Raw genomic sequence first — 16,013 nt, 5'->3', positions numbered from 1 at the left:
GGGGCCACCCTCTGGACCCGCCCCCAACCCTCACCAACGCTGTCCGCGGCCTTCTGTCCAAGCAGAGGAGCCACAGTTGCGGAAGAATGGAACCGGCGGCGGGTGGCTTCTCGGAGGAGCAGTTCCGGGAGGCCTGCGCAGAACTGCAGCAGCCCGCGCTCGCCGGGGCCGACTGGCAGCTGCTGGTGGAGACCTTGGGCATTAGCATCTACCGGCTGTTGGACCAGGTAGCGGCCGGCCCGCTGGAGGAGAGCGGGGGCTGGAGCCCGCCGGGACCAACTACCCAGCTGGGAGGACGGGGCTGCAGCCGCGGAAAGGACCGGGGCGGGTTTGCTGGAGCGTTGAGAGCAGCTCTGGGAGGAGCGCAGGCTCCTCGCGCCAGCTCTGGGGCAGTGCCTCAGGCTGACTTTGTTTTGTGCAGATCAAAGAAGTTGGGAGGTCATTCAAGTTCAGCCTGTGTGGGAGGCCCATGGAGGAAGTGGTTTGTTAGAAGTGAGTGATAGGAGTTTAAACGTGGGTCTGCTGATTTCTAGGTCGATGCACGAAGTGACCTACTTGCAAGAGACATGAATCTCGCCTCCTGAGTGGATGCCAGTGGGGGTAGGGGTGGGCAGTATTCTAGCACTTAGATATAGATGGAAAACAGGGCTCTCGGGGACTGGATGTGCAGCGTGGCTAGTGTGGGGAATTGCCCAGAAGGGACCTATGTGATCTGCAGTCGTTTTAGTGACTGTGGCTTCTTTCACTGCCGCGCCTTTCTTGTAAATTGTACTTATTAACTGTGGTTTGCAGTTTCATGCAGAGAGATTAACTAAAGGGTTAGGAGGAATTACTAGTTGCTTTCAAGTGGATTGTGACTCACCGTGACCCCATGTGTGTCAGAGTAGAACTGTGCTCCATAGGGTTTTCAATGGCTGATTTTCTGGAAGTAGATTGCCAGGCCTTTCTTCTGAGGCACCTCTGGATGGACTGGATCTCCAACCTTTCTGTTAGCAGCTGAGTGTGTTAAATTATTTGCACCACCCAGGGCCCTGGAGTTGGTTACTAAGCAAGTCTCAAGGCATTACTGGATGCCTTTGGGACCCAGGTGCCATCCAGGTGGAACACGTTGCCCCTGAGACCTGTCACCCATTGCTTTGTGTGATAGTAGCTGCATGGCAAGTAGGTTAAAAGTCACCCTCATGTAACATAAATGAAATCGAAGTTTCCCGCATAGGACCAGAGCATTACAGTATTAGAGCAGGGAGGAGTCCTAATGCTCACCTGGCTCAAACCCACGTTTCATGGATGGACGAAATAGGCCCGGAGGGATGAAGCAATTCTCTAAAGTTAATGGCAGAGATAGGATGCTATGTGGTTGCATTTTAAAGCATTTGCACTTTGTGGTTGTATGCCTGTAGAGTCTATTCCGACTCATAGGGACCCTGCGGGATGGAGTAGAACTGTCCCCATCGTGTTTCCAAGGCTGTAATCTTTATGGAAGCAGACTGCCACATCTTTTTCCTGTGGAGCCACTGGTGGGTTTGAACTGCAGACCTTTCGGCTAGCAGCTGAACGCTTAACCCTGCACCACCAGGGCTCCTAATTGCACTTTTAGTTAGCATAAGATATAATATTTCATATTTTAAAACATCAAACATTTGCCAAGAATTTGCTCATATGTGAAACAGGAATGAAAATCCTATTCTGCATCCTCAGGGGCGTTGAGAGGTTCAAATCAAATTCGTCAGTGTGTGTGAAACTCTTTGGGAGCTGTGTAAAGCTCTCCGATGTACAGGAAGCCCCCACAACAAAAAACACCCAGCCCAAACTTACAGTCGTGCTGAGGTTGAGGAACTCTGTTTCAAATAAATGAAGAATATTGATACTATGAAGGTGGAAGACGTTTCTCTCTAAAGACATACATATTTTCTTTTGGAGGCAGCCTCCCTCCCCCTACCCTCAGTTACCTCATTTTGGTGGACATCCACTGACCTGATATTTAGCTGAATTTGGGGAAGAACCATCCCATACTATACTCACAATATGGAGTTCTGCTCTAGGTCTCAGCCATTTCAGGAACATTAATCTGCTAATGATTATTATCAGCCTGGTGGTGGCCCTGTTTATATCTTCACTTAAATCTTTAGGGAATGTGAAGACTTTCAAGGAGTCATTTTGTATTTTCATTGATTGTTCTCAGATGACTATTGATGCCCATCAAAATGTAACAGCTTTATACAGAAAAAAGCAAATATGACAGCTCGCCAACTTTCGATATCTATTATGCTCTATATTATAAAAGGGTCTGCTCTACTGATTTGTAAATGTTCAAAGTAGCATGTTCCACAGTCCCAGTAACTGGAATCCTCTGCTGCATATGTGTTTTGGTAATGCTGGCAATTATTCACTCAACAAACACTGAATGTCTGCTGTGTACCAGGACCATTGGGTATAACAACTTGAATAAGAAGCTCACAGTCTAGTTCTGTTGTTGTTAGGTGCAATCGAGTCAATTTCGACTCATAGTGACTCCATGTGACACAGTAGAACTGCTTCATAGGTTTTCCTAGGCTGTAATCTTTATGGGAGCAGATTGCCAGGTCTTTCTCCCACGGAGCCTCTGGGTGGGTTTGTTAAGCAGGCAAGCGCTTAACCATTGCACCACCAGGGCTCTTTCAGCCTAGGGCAGGCAGGATTAATTTCCTAGTGTAATTTCAACAGACCCTTTGGTGGGAAAATGGACATTTTTCGGACAAACTCCTTTTATTGTCTCTCTTGACTATTCTATTTTCTGTACCAGTCACATCAAAGCCTTTGCCAAGTTTGATCGATTCAGCTGCTCAGATATATTTGTCTTTGGCCCATTTCCCTTTCCTGTTGCCTTTCTTTCCTGCTTTGGGTGCTCAGCCCCTCTCACCTAGAATTGCAGTGACCTCTTAACTAGTCTCTTGGCCTTCCACCTGTCTGCATCTTCCCCTGCATCCTACACATCACAGCCCAATCAAGCACCTGGAAGAGAAGCTCTGATCCTATCACTACCCTTTCAGTGGCACTAATAATTGCAAAATTAATAATAATAACAATATTAATAGCTGATACTTATGCATGCTTTCTTATAGTCCAGGCACTGTTTAGGTGCTTTGTAAGGATTAGCTAGTTCAATCATTGAATCACCCTTATGATAAAAGTTGGCGGTTTGAGTCCACCCAGGGCACCTGAGAAGAAAGGCCTGGCTATCTACTTCCAAAAACCCAGCCATTGAAAACGTTATGGAGCACAGTTGTACTCTGATACACATGAGGTTGCCATGAGTCAGAATCGACTTGATGGTAACTGTTTGTTTGTTTTTTTCATTTTTGGTTAAGCTGTATGGAAACAAAGGCATGGAGAGGTTAAGTCGGCTGCTGATTCACACTGGGATTGGAACCCAGATATCTGCCTCCAAACCTATGCTCTTAAACACGATCCTGCCTTGCCTTTCTGAATAGAAGACAAGTGCTGCCGGGTAGGCTTGGCTGAGCCATTTTGGCCCAAACTCACATAACTAGCTTTATCTCCCATGGCTCATCCGTACCCCTCTTGTCCTTCAGTCAAAGCAGGCCACTCTACCTCTTCTAGATTGGACCTATGCTTTTTTACTTTTGTGCCTCCTACAACATTCACTGCCTGACAAAGTCCTGATGTATCACTGAGAAAGCAGCAATACTAGTCACGCTCTTTGCATAATGAACAGATAAAGTCATTAGTCACAGATTCTATTTTCAAGGTCAAATGCTCTCTCTTAGATGGTGTTATGGATTGAATTGTGTTCCCTAAAAATATTAAACCAAACCTATTGCCGTTGAGGCAACTCCGACTCATAGCGACCCTCTAGTACAGAGTAGAACTACCCCATAGGGTTTCCAAGGAGTGGCTGGTGGACTCAAACTGCCAACCTTTGGTTAGCAGCCCTAACTCTTAACCACTGTGCCACCAGGTTTCCTCCCCAAAAATGTGTTGTAAATCTTAACCCATATGTTGTGTGCCATCAAATCAATTGACTCATAGTGGTGACCTTAATCCCATTTGGGAATGGGTTTTCTTTGTTGTGTTAATGAAGAAGTGTTAGTGTAGATTAAGTGAGCAGAGATGGGGAAGATAGATACCATACGACATGAAGATCACCAGGGAACCAAGGAACAAGGACCTTTCCCCAGAGCCAACAGAGTGCTAAAGCCTCCCCCTAGAGCTGGCACCCTGAATTCAGACTTCTAGCCTCCTAAACTCTGAGAAAATAAATTTCTGTTTGTTAAAGCCACCTACTTGTGGTATTTCTATTGTAGCAGCACTAGACAACTAAGACAGATGGCATGCTTCCCAAGGGCAGCACTGTGCTCATTCATTTTTTTATTTCTGAGTGAATACAGCAGGTTTATTGAGTGTATAACACGTGCCAGGCTGGAGACTCAGGAATCATTGGTGAACAGGAAAACAGATGAGATCTTTGCCCTCGTGGAGCTCACACTTCCTCATCTTTCCTGCTGTCACAGACTCATAGAAAGCCAGAACTGGAAAGAACCGTAGAGATTCCCAGGGTAACCCCCTGTTTTATTAGGTGGAGACAGGCCCAGAAAGGGAAACACAATGCCAGTCAGCCTCAGAGCCAGGGCTGGAACCCAAATCCACCTATGTTAAGTCAAGTCTTCCTTTCTCTGCACCATTTCTCCTCACTATTTTCTGGGATGCTTTGCACCTGGTAGTTGCTCAAAAATAGTTCAATTCGCTATCATTTTATATCTCCCCGGTCACTATAGTGTCGCTATGAGTTGGAATTGACTCCATGGCAATGGGTTTTTTTTTTTTTTTGTATCCTCATCTACCTGCTGCTTCTTTCTGGTTGTGATTTCTCATGTAAGCTTGAGTTGGCATTGCTTCAAATCTTCTAGAATAGCGTTCCCCACTCCCTAGACTTCACGTTGTTTCCTTTTTTGCTTTTGAGCTAATTTTCTTCCATAGCCTCCTTACTTGTGTTATCCTGCTTCAGTTAAATGTCTTTTTGTTAATTCTGTATCAGGCCAAGCTCCTCCTCGTAAAGCTTTTCCCCTCTGAATGTTTATGGAGTTAAGTCCCATCGCAGCCTTTACTTTTCATCTCTTTTTACAACCCTTTTATGAGAATATGAGTGAGCAGCACCTGTTTCTGGCATTTCTGGGGTTTTTTTGGTCATCTTGGCTTAGAGAACAGTTTCTACATAGGTACTAAGGAAGTAAAATAATGGACTGTGTTTTCCATAGCAGCAGTAGAGAAAGCTAGTGAAATAAAATTCTGTTCTTTTCTACATGTACTGTTTAATGACATTGATTATGTTCTTTGAGGTGTGTAACCATTCTTACCCTCCTTTTCTGAGTTGTTCCTCCCTCATTAACATAAACTCACTGCCCCCTAAGGTTCCTATCTAATCTTTCAAGTTGATGTTGTCAGTTTGATTCCTGTATAGATAGTTCTTAAAAGAGCATGATGCTCCAAGGCAGACTTTTTTTTTTTTTTTACTAGTTAAGCTAAACTACTGTTTGGTTTTAAGAAGATTTCAGGGAATGTTTTTTGGTTTAACCCCTTTGTGCCCAGTGGTAAATATAGTGACCATGAACTTTTTCAGCCTCTGGGGTTTACTGGGAAGCTGCTTATCACTGATTGTGCATATTTTGTGGTTGTTTGAAACCAAAGAAATGGACATGTGCTGCAAATAACTGTTTTTACAGGGTATTGTATGAGGTGTCTGAATTATGGTAGGAAAAATGGAAATTTTGAAAATTTGTATTTGTTACACATAGGTACTAATGGACCGTGGTGGGAACGCTGAGGTATAATTAGTGGTACTTCATATGTACCACTAAACACTTAGGGTAAGCTTGTGGGAGGGAACAAAAAAAAAAAAAAAAAAATCCATACTACCTACCAAAAATTCAGACACACTCAATGATTCAGCATGCTTCCATTAATGAAAACACACGGTATCAACAAAAAATTCAAAGCAGGAAATAATTGGGTCACCAAAGGGTTAAGGTTTAAAGATTATCTCAGGGCAATAGTTTCAGGGGTTCGTCTGACCTTCATGGCTCCAGGAAGTCTGGAGTCTAGGAGAATTTGAAATTCTGTTCTAAATTTCCCCTCTTGATCAGGATTCTTCTGTGGAATGTTTGATCAAAAATTTCAGTAACGGTAGCCTGGCACCATCCATTTCTTCTGGTCTCATGGCAAAGGAGGCAGTTGTTCATGGAGGCAATTAATCACACCTTCCATATCCTCCTCCTGTTCCTGACTCTCCTTCTTCCTCTGTTGTTCCAGGCAAATAGAGACCAATTGTGCCTTGAACGGCAAATTGCAAGCATAAAATTCTGTTCTTAAATAATAGAATCCTCTTCTTAAATAGTAGAATCCTCTTTTAAAATAAAACTCCAGCTATGTATTTACTCAAATGTATGACATCCATATAACTGGATATATCTAAATATTTAGATGGCCAGACTGCTTTAAATAAATGTGATAAAATGTAGTTTGTCCCATGTAGTTGATCTGTCTCTAACCCAGCAGGGACTTGATAACAAAATTGCTAAATATTTTCAGGGCAGGTTCATGGAAATAGGTTAAACTTTTTCTTAGACTTGTTCTTTGTGACCCCAAGGGCTATAAGAAGAACTAGACAGATTTCTACTCAACATAATAATGCCTGCTATTATTGAGTGCTCAGTATGTGCCGGATGGTGTGTTGGTTGTTTTAGATATACTGTCTCATTTAATATTCACAACAAGCCAGCCATCTTTCCACTTGTACAGATGAGGAAACTGAGGTTCAGGGAAAGTAAGTGGCACCTGCAAGGCATATGGCTAAGAAATGGTGAGGCAGGGTGTAAACTCAAGTACCGCTGCCTGGGTAGCCCCTATTATTCCCCTTACACCATACACCCTCATTTTCTTTTTCTTTCTTTTTTTTTTTCTTTACTGTACTTCAGGTGAAGGTTTACAGAACGAATAGTTTCTCATTAAACAGTAGTACACATATTGTTTTATGACATTGGTTAACAACTCCACGACATGTCAACCCTCTCCCTTCTGGACCTTTTTTTTTGGTGAAAATATACATAGCCGAAGATACACCATTTCAAAAATTTCTACATGCACCGTTCAGTGACATCGACTATGCTCTTCCAGTTGTGCTGCTATTCTTACTTTAGATGAAGGTTTGCAGAACAAAATAGTTTCTCATTAAACAGTTAGTACACATGTTGCCCTATGACAATGGTTAACAACCTCACAACACATCAACACTGTCCTTACTCAACCTTGGGTTCCCTATTCCTAGCTTTCCTGTCCCCTTCTGCCTTCTAGCCCTTGTCCCGGGACTGCTGTGCCTCATTAATCCTGTCCCTGGACTGCTGTACCTCATTAGTCCTATCCCTGGACTGCTGTGCCTCATCAGTCCTGTTTTGTTTTATGGGGCTGTCCAATCCCTGGCTGAACGGTGAACCTCGGGAGTAACTTTACCACTGGGGGCCATACTCTCGGGGTTTCTCTAGTCTCCTTTAGGCCAGTAAATCTGTCTTTTTTTGTGTGTGTTAGAATTTTGTTCTACATCCTTCTCCGGCTCTGTCCAGAACCCTCTGTTGTGATCCCGGTCAGAGCAGTCAGTGGTGGTAGCCAGGCACCATCTAGCTGTACTGGACTTAGTCTGGTGGAGGCCTTGGTACTAATCTTGGACTAATCTTTTCCTTGTATCCTGTTCTCTTCATTCTCCCATGCTCCCGAAGGGGTGAGACCAGTGGAGTATCTTAGATGGCTGCTCACAGGCTTTTAAGACCCCAGACGCTATTCACCAAGGTAGAATGTAGAACATTCTTTATAAACTGTGTTAGGCCAATTGAGCTAGATGTTCCCCAAGACCATGCACCCTCATTTTCTGATAAAGCTTCCCAGATGTGGAATGGACTATTTTAGGAGAATGAGTTCCTCAATATTGGAAACATTTAAAAGAGGCCAGAGACCATTTGTTGATATGATTCATTAAGCCTTTACTGAGGGCCTACTATGGGTCAGATGCAATGCCATGGATCTAAGATAGAGTTGCTCCCCTGAAGATTCTGGTGGCTGAGTTGGGAAGAAGTTCTAAGCATTGGTTAGACTAATGGACCTTTAAGGACCAGTACGCTTGCAACTGTGTGGTGCCTAAGATGGTTGTTGGTGACCCTTCACTTTGTCTTCCACACTCAACATCAGATGTTGTCAACCAGAGGCCAAGGCCGCGTGGCTCCTTGAGGTCCCTATTAAACAGGTCTTGAAAGAAGGGTAGAGAAAAGAAAAATATGATCATGAGCTAAATGATGCTGCAACAAAGTCACTATTATACAGTTTTTGAAAAGACTGAAATAGTATAAAGGTGTAGAGGGACTTGACATAGTTTTCATTGTAACAAATTACGTTTAAAAAAAAAACAAAATAAAGTAGTGGCTTTTAAAAATAGACACATGATTCTGAATTTGGTGCTTGGATAAATGGCCACTTTTGATATCTTCTTTTCTTTTCTTTTTTTTCTATTAAATTGCAGAATTTTAGATGTAGAAAGTTTCCTCAAAACTATTTCATCCAACACCATCGTCTTTCCTGTTCACATCTTTTTCCTTCTTTATTTGCCTACTCTGCTTTCTTCCTCTCTTTTCCTTTTCTTCCCTCTCCGTGTTGTAATGGTAAGGACTTACCTCTGTGTGGTGCTTCACATCACAGGATGCTTTCATATGTAAGTTTTCGTTTATCCCTCTGAACAGCTTTGGAAGATAGACAGGGACAGGCTTATCTTCCTATTTTATAGGTGGAGATAAGACTTAGAATCCTTAAGTGAGCCCCCAAGACCTCATAACTAGTAGCTAGACATGAACCACTCTACTTTGATAAACTTAGAACCAAATACAGAGTCTGCTTCAAGTCAAGAAATACATTTTCTTTCAAAACTAGTCCACCATACTACTGGTAGTGTGGGAAGAGTGTAGATTTTGGAATCAGATAGTCCTGGGTTAAAATCCCAACTCTGCCCACTCTCATTTATTTATTCATTCAGCAGATATTCACTGAATGCCTCTCAGCTGCTACTACTGTCACAGGCATTAGGCATAAATTGGTGAAGGAAGACAAAGCTGCTGCCTTCTTAGACCATGAACCATATTATTCATTGATTGATATGAATAAACCCACAAATTTATACTGAGCTATTCAGTGAAAAATGCCATGAAAAAATTAAATGGGATAAAGGAATAGGGGGTCATGGCATGGCAGGGGTGACCAGGGGGGATGTGATTTGGGGTCAAGCTCCTTAAAAATACTTGTTAGATAAGGGAGTGGCAATACGTGAAAGACTGAGCCATGCAAATAAACATTTGAGGAGAAATATACTAAGTTCAGGTGCATTTGAATCACCCAGGCAGCTATAAAAACAGATCACCAAGTCCTGCCCCAGAGACACAGATTTAATTGATATTGGGTAGGGCTTGGGTGGTCTTTATTAAAAGCTGTCCTCTAATTAACATGTGTGTTGATTATTCTGTTCTCTCTACTTTTGTGTATGTTTGAAATGCTCCATAATAAAGCATTAAAAAAATTATTTTTTTAAACTTTCCGGGAGATTTTAACGTGCAAACTGGGTGGAAAACCACCAAGGTAGAAGGAACAACAAATGCTGAGTTCCTGACCAGGCGTCGGCATGCCTTGTTTTCCAAAAAGAGCCAGAAGGCCAACAGGACCAGAGTGGAGAGAACAGAGGGGTTTGGGGATGAGGTTGGAGCATGGTCAGAGGCCAGGCCCCACTTACTCGCCAGATGATATTGGTCAATTACTTTCTCATTTTAAAATCTCAGTTTCCTCTTTAGCAAAACAAAGATACCTTCCAGGATTGTTAGAGGATTGAATGAAATGATATATGACAGAGTGGTTCTCAAACTTGTACATGCATCATAATCACCTGCAGGGCCTGTTAAAATTCAGAGCACTGGCCCCAGCTCAGAGTTCCCATTTTGGTGGGTCTGGTAGCCCTGGTGGCACAGTAGTTAAGAGCTCAGCTACCAAACAAAAGGTTGACAGTGTGAATCCACCAGTTCTACTCTGTCCTATAGGGTCACTATGAGTCGGAATGGACTTGACAGCAAAGGGGTTTGGTATTGGTTTTAGTGTGGGGCGTGAGAGTTTGCATTTCTAACAAGTTGTCAGGTGATGCTGAAACTACTGGTCCATACTTTGAGAACCACTGATGTATGGGGGTCATCTAGCATGGTGCTTCACTCCAGGTGCTCCAGAGAATTTTGACATTGAAGGTAAAGTAAGGGGCAGCAGAAGATGTGAAGCAATGGAAACTGGAAGAGTGAAAAAATACAAATGTAGCTTAAGACAAATGCAATGTCCATTTTGAGACTTAATCTCTGATTTTTAAGTTAGTGGCCACATTGGAGTTAATGTGGTCCCTCAAGCAAGGCTGAGGAGTCTCTGGCAGAGAAGGGTCAAGGTCACTTGGAACAGCTTTTCCCATGATCTGCATGCTCATCTGCACATCAGGGCTCAGAGGAGCTCTGGGCTGCATTAGCATGTCAATAGAAACCCTGACACAGTGCAGAAACTGGTGTGCAAAGGTTTAAATCTTCAATTTAGTCAAAGTAAATGTAGGCCTGAAAGATCTGGCAGATGGTTTGACTTTTAAACTTTTAAAATCTAAATGTCTGGCAGTGTGAGAAGAGCCTGCCTAATTTGTATTTTTGCCCTTTAATAGGTCTTTTAATCAAAGGATTTGATGAGGAGCAGACTGTGCTTTCCTAGGCACTGTTCTTTCCTATGCTGTTGACCTGCTAAAATATTCAAGACCTGGCATTACTGGAAGAACTGCACTTAGCCAGGCTGGGCTGAGAGAAAGTTTGACTTTTAAGAGAGAAGCACAGATTTAACTCACACCAGAGCACTTTGACCTCAACAGATGAGAAGCTTCCACTACTGTTCCCCTAGGTGGGATCATAATCCAATTGCAACATGAGCCTCTTTTACACCAAAATTGCAGGACTATTCTGCCCCCTCCTCCCACCCTTCTGCCTCTTTTGCAAGGGAGTAGTGGTTACCATCCTGACTGATAGGACACTTATTAAGCCATAACTTACTAGTGGGCAGGGTCACCATGCCCTAAAGCTGAATGCTTACATGTGACATTCTTCTACTTTCCGCAGTCTGAGGCCAAACCAAGTCTCTTCCTTCTTTCCAACTGGATAGATATGTTGGAACCTCAGTTCTCCCTCTCCTCTCATCTCTCTTAGAATGAGAATGTGGGTATGAGGCAGTATGAGAATGCTGGTCCCAAGGTTTAGATTTGATGGGAGGGAAGGAAAGGGTGAGTAGAATGACCTACTTCAGCCAGGTATAAGCCAAGCTTTGTGCCCTCACCTAGTCTTTTACCAGATCCCTGCCTTGAGGATTACAGGGTGCTGGTGTGGCTATTGATAAAGTGGAACTGTGAGTTTTATTCTGCCTTGGCAACCATGTGAGAGGAGAGGTGACTGATAGGGAAGGATGTGAACATTCTGAATCCTTGGACATAATACTATGTTATCAACACCTGGGGTGAACCAAGGGGCAATTCAGTGGCAACACCAAATAGAGGATGGTTCTTGCTTGGTCTTCCAATTTGCTGTTGACATCAGAGTCACCACCTATGGGAGGAAGGAGAATTCTAGTGAGCTTTCCAATGGGGATAGTTTGCTTCAGAGACATTGTTTTGGGTGGTGATTTTACCCTTTGGGGGAAATTACACAAATGAAAATATTCTGTAAGAAAGGGAGAGAAGCCATGCAAGTATGAATCTTTGCACTTTAGCCTGGAACTTTTAGTGTGTTTTTAAGACACAGAAAAACCTAGAGATACACATAATTGCCTTGTCTTGCCATGCTGTGGGGAATGCATTTAGCTTAGGATAGACATAGGATATAGCTTTCTATAGCTACTTTTGATTTATCTGAATACACCCTAGTGAAGAGTAAACTCCAAACATTTATTCATGTTCTTATTCAAGCAATATTTGAGGACCTATTGTGTGCCCAGCATTGTGCTAGACCCTGGTGATACCATGAAGAATAAGACAAAGTCCATTTCCTCAAAGAACTTTAAGACAGTAAAATAAGCATTTTTCATATTGTGTAGATCTGAGTTTCCTATATCATCTTCCGTCTTTCTAAAGAACTTCGTTTAACATATATTGCAAGGCAGGTCTGGTGGTGATGGATTCCCTCAGCATTTGTTTGTCTGAAAAGACTTTTCTTTCTTTTTCTCCTTTGAAGGATAATTTTGCTGGATATAACATTATAGGCTGGTGTTTTTTGTTTTTCTTTCAGCATTAAATATTTTCACTTGCTTCTTGCTTGTATAGTTTCTAATGAGAAGTCTGACATAATTCTTATCCTTGTTCCTCTGTAGGTAATATATATTTTTTCCCTTTGGCTTCTTTCAAGATTTTTTCTATTTCTTTGGTTTTCTGAAATTTAAATATGATGTGCTGAGGTATATATTCTTTTGGTGTTTATCTTGTTTGGTGTTCTCTGAGCTTCCTGGTTCTGTGGTTTGGTATCTGTCATTAATTTTGGAAAATTCTTGGCCGTTATTACTTCAGATATTTCCTTTGCTCCATTCTTTCTTTCTTCTCCTTCTGGTATTCCAATTATGCACATGTTACACCTTTTGAAATTGTCTCAGAGTTCTTGGATATTCTGTTCTCTCTCTCTTTTTTTCATTCCTTTTTTTTCTTCTTCTCATTTTATGTCAATTTGGGAAGTTTCTATTGACGTATCTTCAAGCTCACTAAGTCTTTCCTTGGCCATGTCTAGTCAGCTGATGAGTTCATCAAAGGAATCCTTCATTTCTGTTACAGTGTTTTTCATTCCCAGCATTTCCTTTTGATTCTTTCTTAATTTCCATCTCTCTGCTTACATAATCTATCTATTCTTGCATCTACTTTTTCCATTAGAGCTCTTAACATATTAATCTGTGTCATATTGTGTCTGAATCTGATGCTTGCTTTGTCTATTCAGATTGTTTTATTTCTTGCTTTTTAGCATGCCTTATGATTTTTTGTTGAAAGCTGAACATGATATAATGGGTAATAAGAACTGAAGTAAGCAGACCTTTAGTGTGAGGTTTTATATTAATCTGGCTAGGAGTTGAGCCTTAGGTTCCAAAGGCTCTGCATTCCTTTAGTGTCCTTGTTTTTGTCTCTCCCCTGTTGTCTTTTGTCTTCCTTTAGAACTCCTCCTTAGGCAGAATCTGGGTCTTGCAGCTATTTCAGCTATAATCCACTGTTTTGCTGGAGCCCTATTGGTTTGTGTTGTGGTGGTAAGGTGTGCAGGAGGGGAAGAGTTCTATTATCTTCTGATTAAATCTGAGTCTTTTAGTAGACCTGTGTCCCTGGCCTTTCTTAGCTTTTTTTTTTATTTTTCCTCCCCTTAGGTAAAACAGGTAGGCTAGAGGGAGGTGGAGTCAGGGAAATACCTCTCCCCGAGATGGAATAAGGCTCTGGTAATGTCTTTTGCCCTGGAAAGTAGACCTTTGTTATGGAGAACACCCTGGATCTCTGGGCGTATTTCACAATGATTACTCTTCCCCTCCCTTAGACAGAATATCATGCTGACATCTGGGGTGAACCAGAGGATGAATCAGGGGTAACACCAAGTGGAGGATGGTTCTTGCTTGGCTGGAGCCACCACGGGACCTCTCTTGTCTCTTTATTATGAGAACATGATGGGTTCCTAGAAGTAATACCCACAAAAGTATGGTGCCCTTCCTAAGACTGCTGGTCCCCAGGAATGTATCACTCTCATGCTAGTCCACACTCAGCCTCCAGCAATTTGTCAAAATTACCATGTAAATGTTCCTGCTACTTGATGGCTCCGGTGACTTCTGCTGTGGATTCACCAGTCTCTCTAGATTTTGGAGTGGTGGTTTGCCTGGGCCCAAGAAAAGTTAATTTTCAGTTTGTTCAGCTTTTTTCTTGTTGTAAGGAGAGGAGTGATGACTTCTCAGATCTTTACATGTCAGAACTGAAGCTGAAATTCCTCTTCATTTTTCAGATTAAGTGAACATTTATTAACATTTATTGTTCACCTGCCGTATTCCAGGCATAGTGGTAGGTGCTCTGGACAATATTGTTTGGAATTCAAAGCATATTTTTCCCATTAATGATTTTCCTATTAATAATTTTCCTAGAAATAAATACCTAATTAAAACACACACACACACACACATGCACACACACACACAGACACACACACACACACACAAACAAGCCAAACCCACTGCCATGGAGTCGATTCTAACTCATAGTGACCCTGTAGACAGAGTAGAACTACCCCATAGGGTTTCCAAGGCCGTAATCTTTATGGAAGGAGACTGCCACATCTTTCTCCCACAGAGCAGCTGGTGAGTTCAAACCATTCAACCTTTTGGTTAGCAGCTGAGCACTTAACCACTGTGCCACCAGGGTTCTTTCCCAATCAACACATACTAGTCAAAATACCGTACGTTTGCAGTGAGAAATAGCAGAAAGAATATACCTGACTTTGTGATCAACTCAGGCTTTTTACTTTCACTAGAATAGATTTTCTAGGACATTGCTTTTTCCATGTCTCTTTTTTTGCTTTTAAACCATCAGTAGCTCTCCACCATCAAAAGAAAGAACTAACTTCTGTTTTTTCCCACCTATATGTTTAGCATCCAACCATGCTGCCTCTCAGAGTGTCTACTCTGGCTAAACTTCACTCAGTGGTGGGTGCCTGTTATGGATTGAATTGTGTCCCCCAGAAATGTGTGTTAACTTGGCTAGGTCATGATTCCCAGTATTGTGTGGTTGTCCATCATTTTGTGATCTGATGTAATTATCCTGTGTGTTGTAAATCCTAACCTCTATGATGTTAATGATGCAGGATTAGAGATAGTTGTGTTAATGAGGCAGGACTCAATCTATGGGATTAGGCTGTATCTTGAGGTAATATCTTTTGAGATATAAAAGAATCAAGCAGAGAGGATGGGGACCTCATTACCACCAAGCAAGAAGAGCTAGGAGCAGAGAGTGTCCTTTGGACCTGGGGTCCATGGGCTGAGAATTTCCTAGACCACGGGAAGATTGATGACAAGAAACTTTCTCCAGAGCCGACAGAGAGAGAAAGCCTTCCCTGGAGTTGGCGCTCTGAATTCGGACTTCTAGCCTCCTAGACTGTGAGGGAATAAATTTGTCTCTTTGTTAAAGCCATCCACTTGTGTTATTTCTGTTACAGCAGCACTAGATAACTAAGACAGTACCCAAATACCCCTGCACATTTTTGCTTATGCTTTTGTGGCCCTTTCCCTTCCTGAGTAATCTTTGTTCCATGCTCTTTTATGTATGGAAACCAAACCCAGCTTTCTAGATTCAGTTCAAGGCTACCATGTAGCCCATAGCTGTCTCTCACTCCTCAGGGCTCATGATAAAAATATGAAAGATAATGTCCAGTAAATTGATGGTGGTTCAGGCATGAGGCTAGGAGAGGACTTGGTTCAAAATAATGGAATGCAAAGAAAAGGGGACTGGAGTATGCCATATTGTGGCAAATAAATCAAAGATATGTTGAAAGTGGTTGGCTGAGAAACCAAGGAAGGGATGGGAGTCAAGGTTTCCCTGGGGTTGCTGGGAGAATACAGTTGAGCAGTCCCTTGGGGATGCCTCTTAATTTTATCTCTGAAATATCAATGCAAAAGACGTTTCTGACCTTATGTAGCAACTACTATTAAGAACTTATGGGATCTTGAAGTTCTTTTAGCCCCTAGGTAGTGCAAATGGTTATATACTCTGCTGCTAACCAAAAGGTTGGAGGTTTGAGTCCACCCAGAGGTGCCTTGGAAGAAAGTCCTGGTGATCTACTTCCAGAGAATCAGCCGTTGAAAACTGTATGGAGCACAGTTCTATTTTGACACACATGGGGTCGCCATGAGTCAGAATTGACAGCACTTAAGTT

General features: G+C 42.3%; 1 protein-coding gene across 3 annotated transcripts in view; it reads left to right on the top strand.

The window, feature by feature from the left end:
- The first annotated feature begins 6 nt into the window (after positions 1 to 6).
- Positions 7 to 16,013, top strand: part of PCTP (phosphatidylcholine transfer protein) — a 32,302-nt gene continuing 16,295 nt past the window's right edge. For 2 of the 3 annotated variants that reach the window (XM_023732737.1, XM_023732738.1), the window contains exon 1: positions 64 to 227. In XM_023732737.1, coding sequence (XP_023588505.1) covers positions 87 to 227 — 141 coding nt within the window. In that variant the 5' untranslated portion in view covers positions 64 to 86. Of the gene's footprint in view, positions 228 to 16,013 lie in introns of all 3 variants that reach the window. The other variant, XM_004377903.3, reaches the window with a different exon arrangement.

This window comes from Trichechus manatus, unplaced genomic scaffold (genome assembly GCF_000243295.1).
Source record: "Trichechus manatus latirostris isolate Lorelei unplaced genomic scaffold, TriManLat1.0 scaffold00054, whole genome shotgun sequence".
NCBI classification, from domain to species: domain Eukaryota; kingdom Metazoa; phylum Chordata; class Mammalia; order Sirenia; family Trichechidae; genus Trichechus; species Trichechus manatus.
The sequence above is the reverse complement of the archived record's forward strand: the minus strand, read 5'-3'. Positions and strand labels throughout refer to the sequence as shown.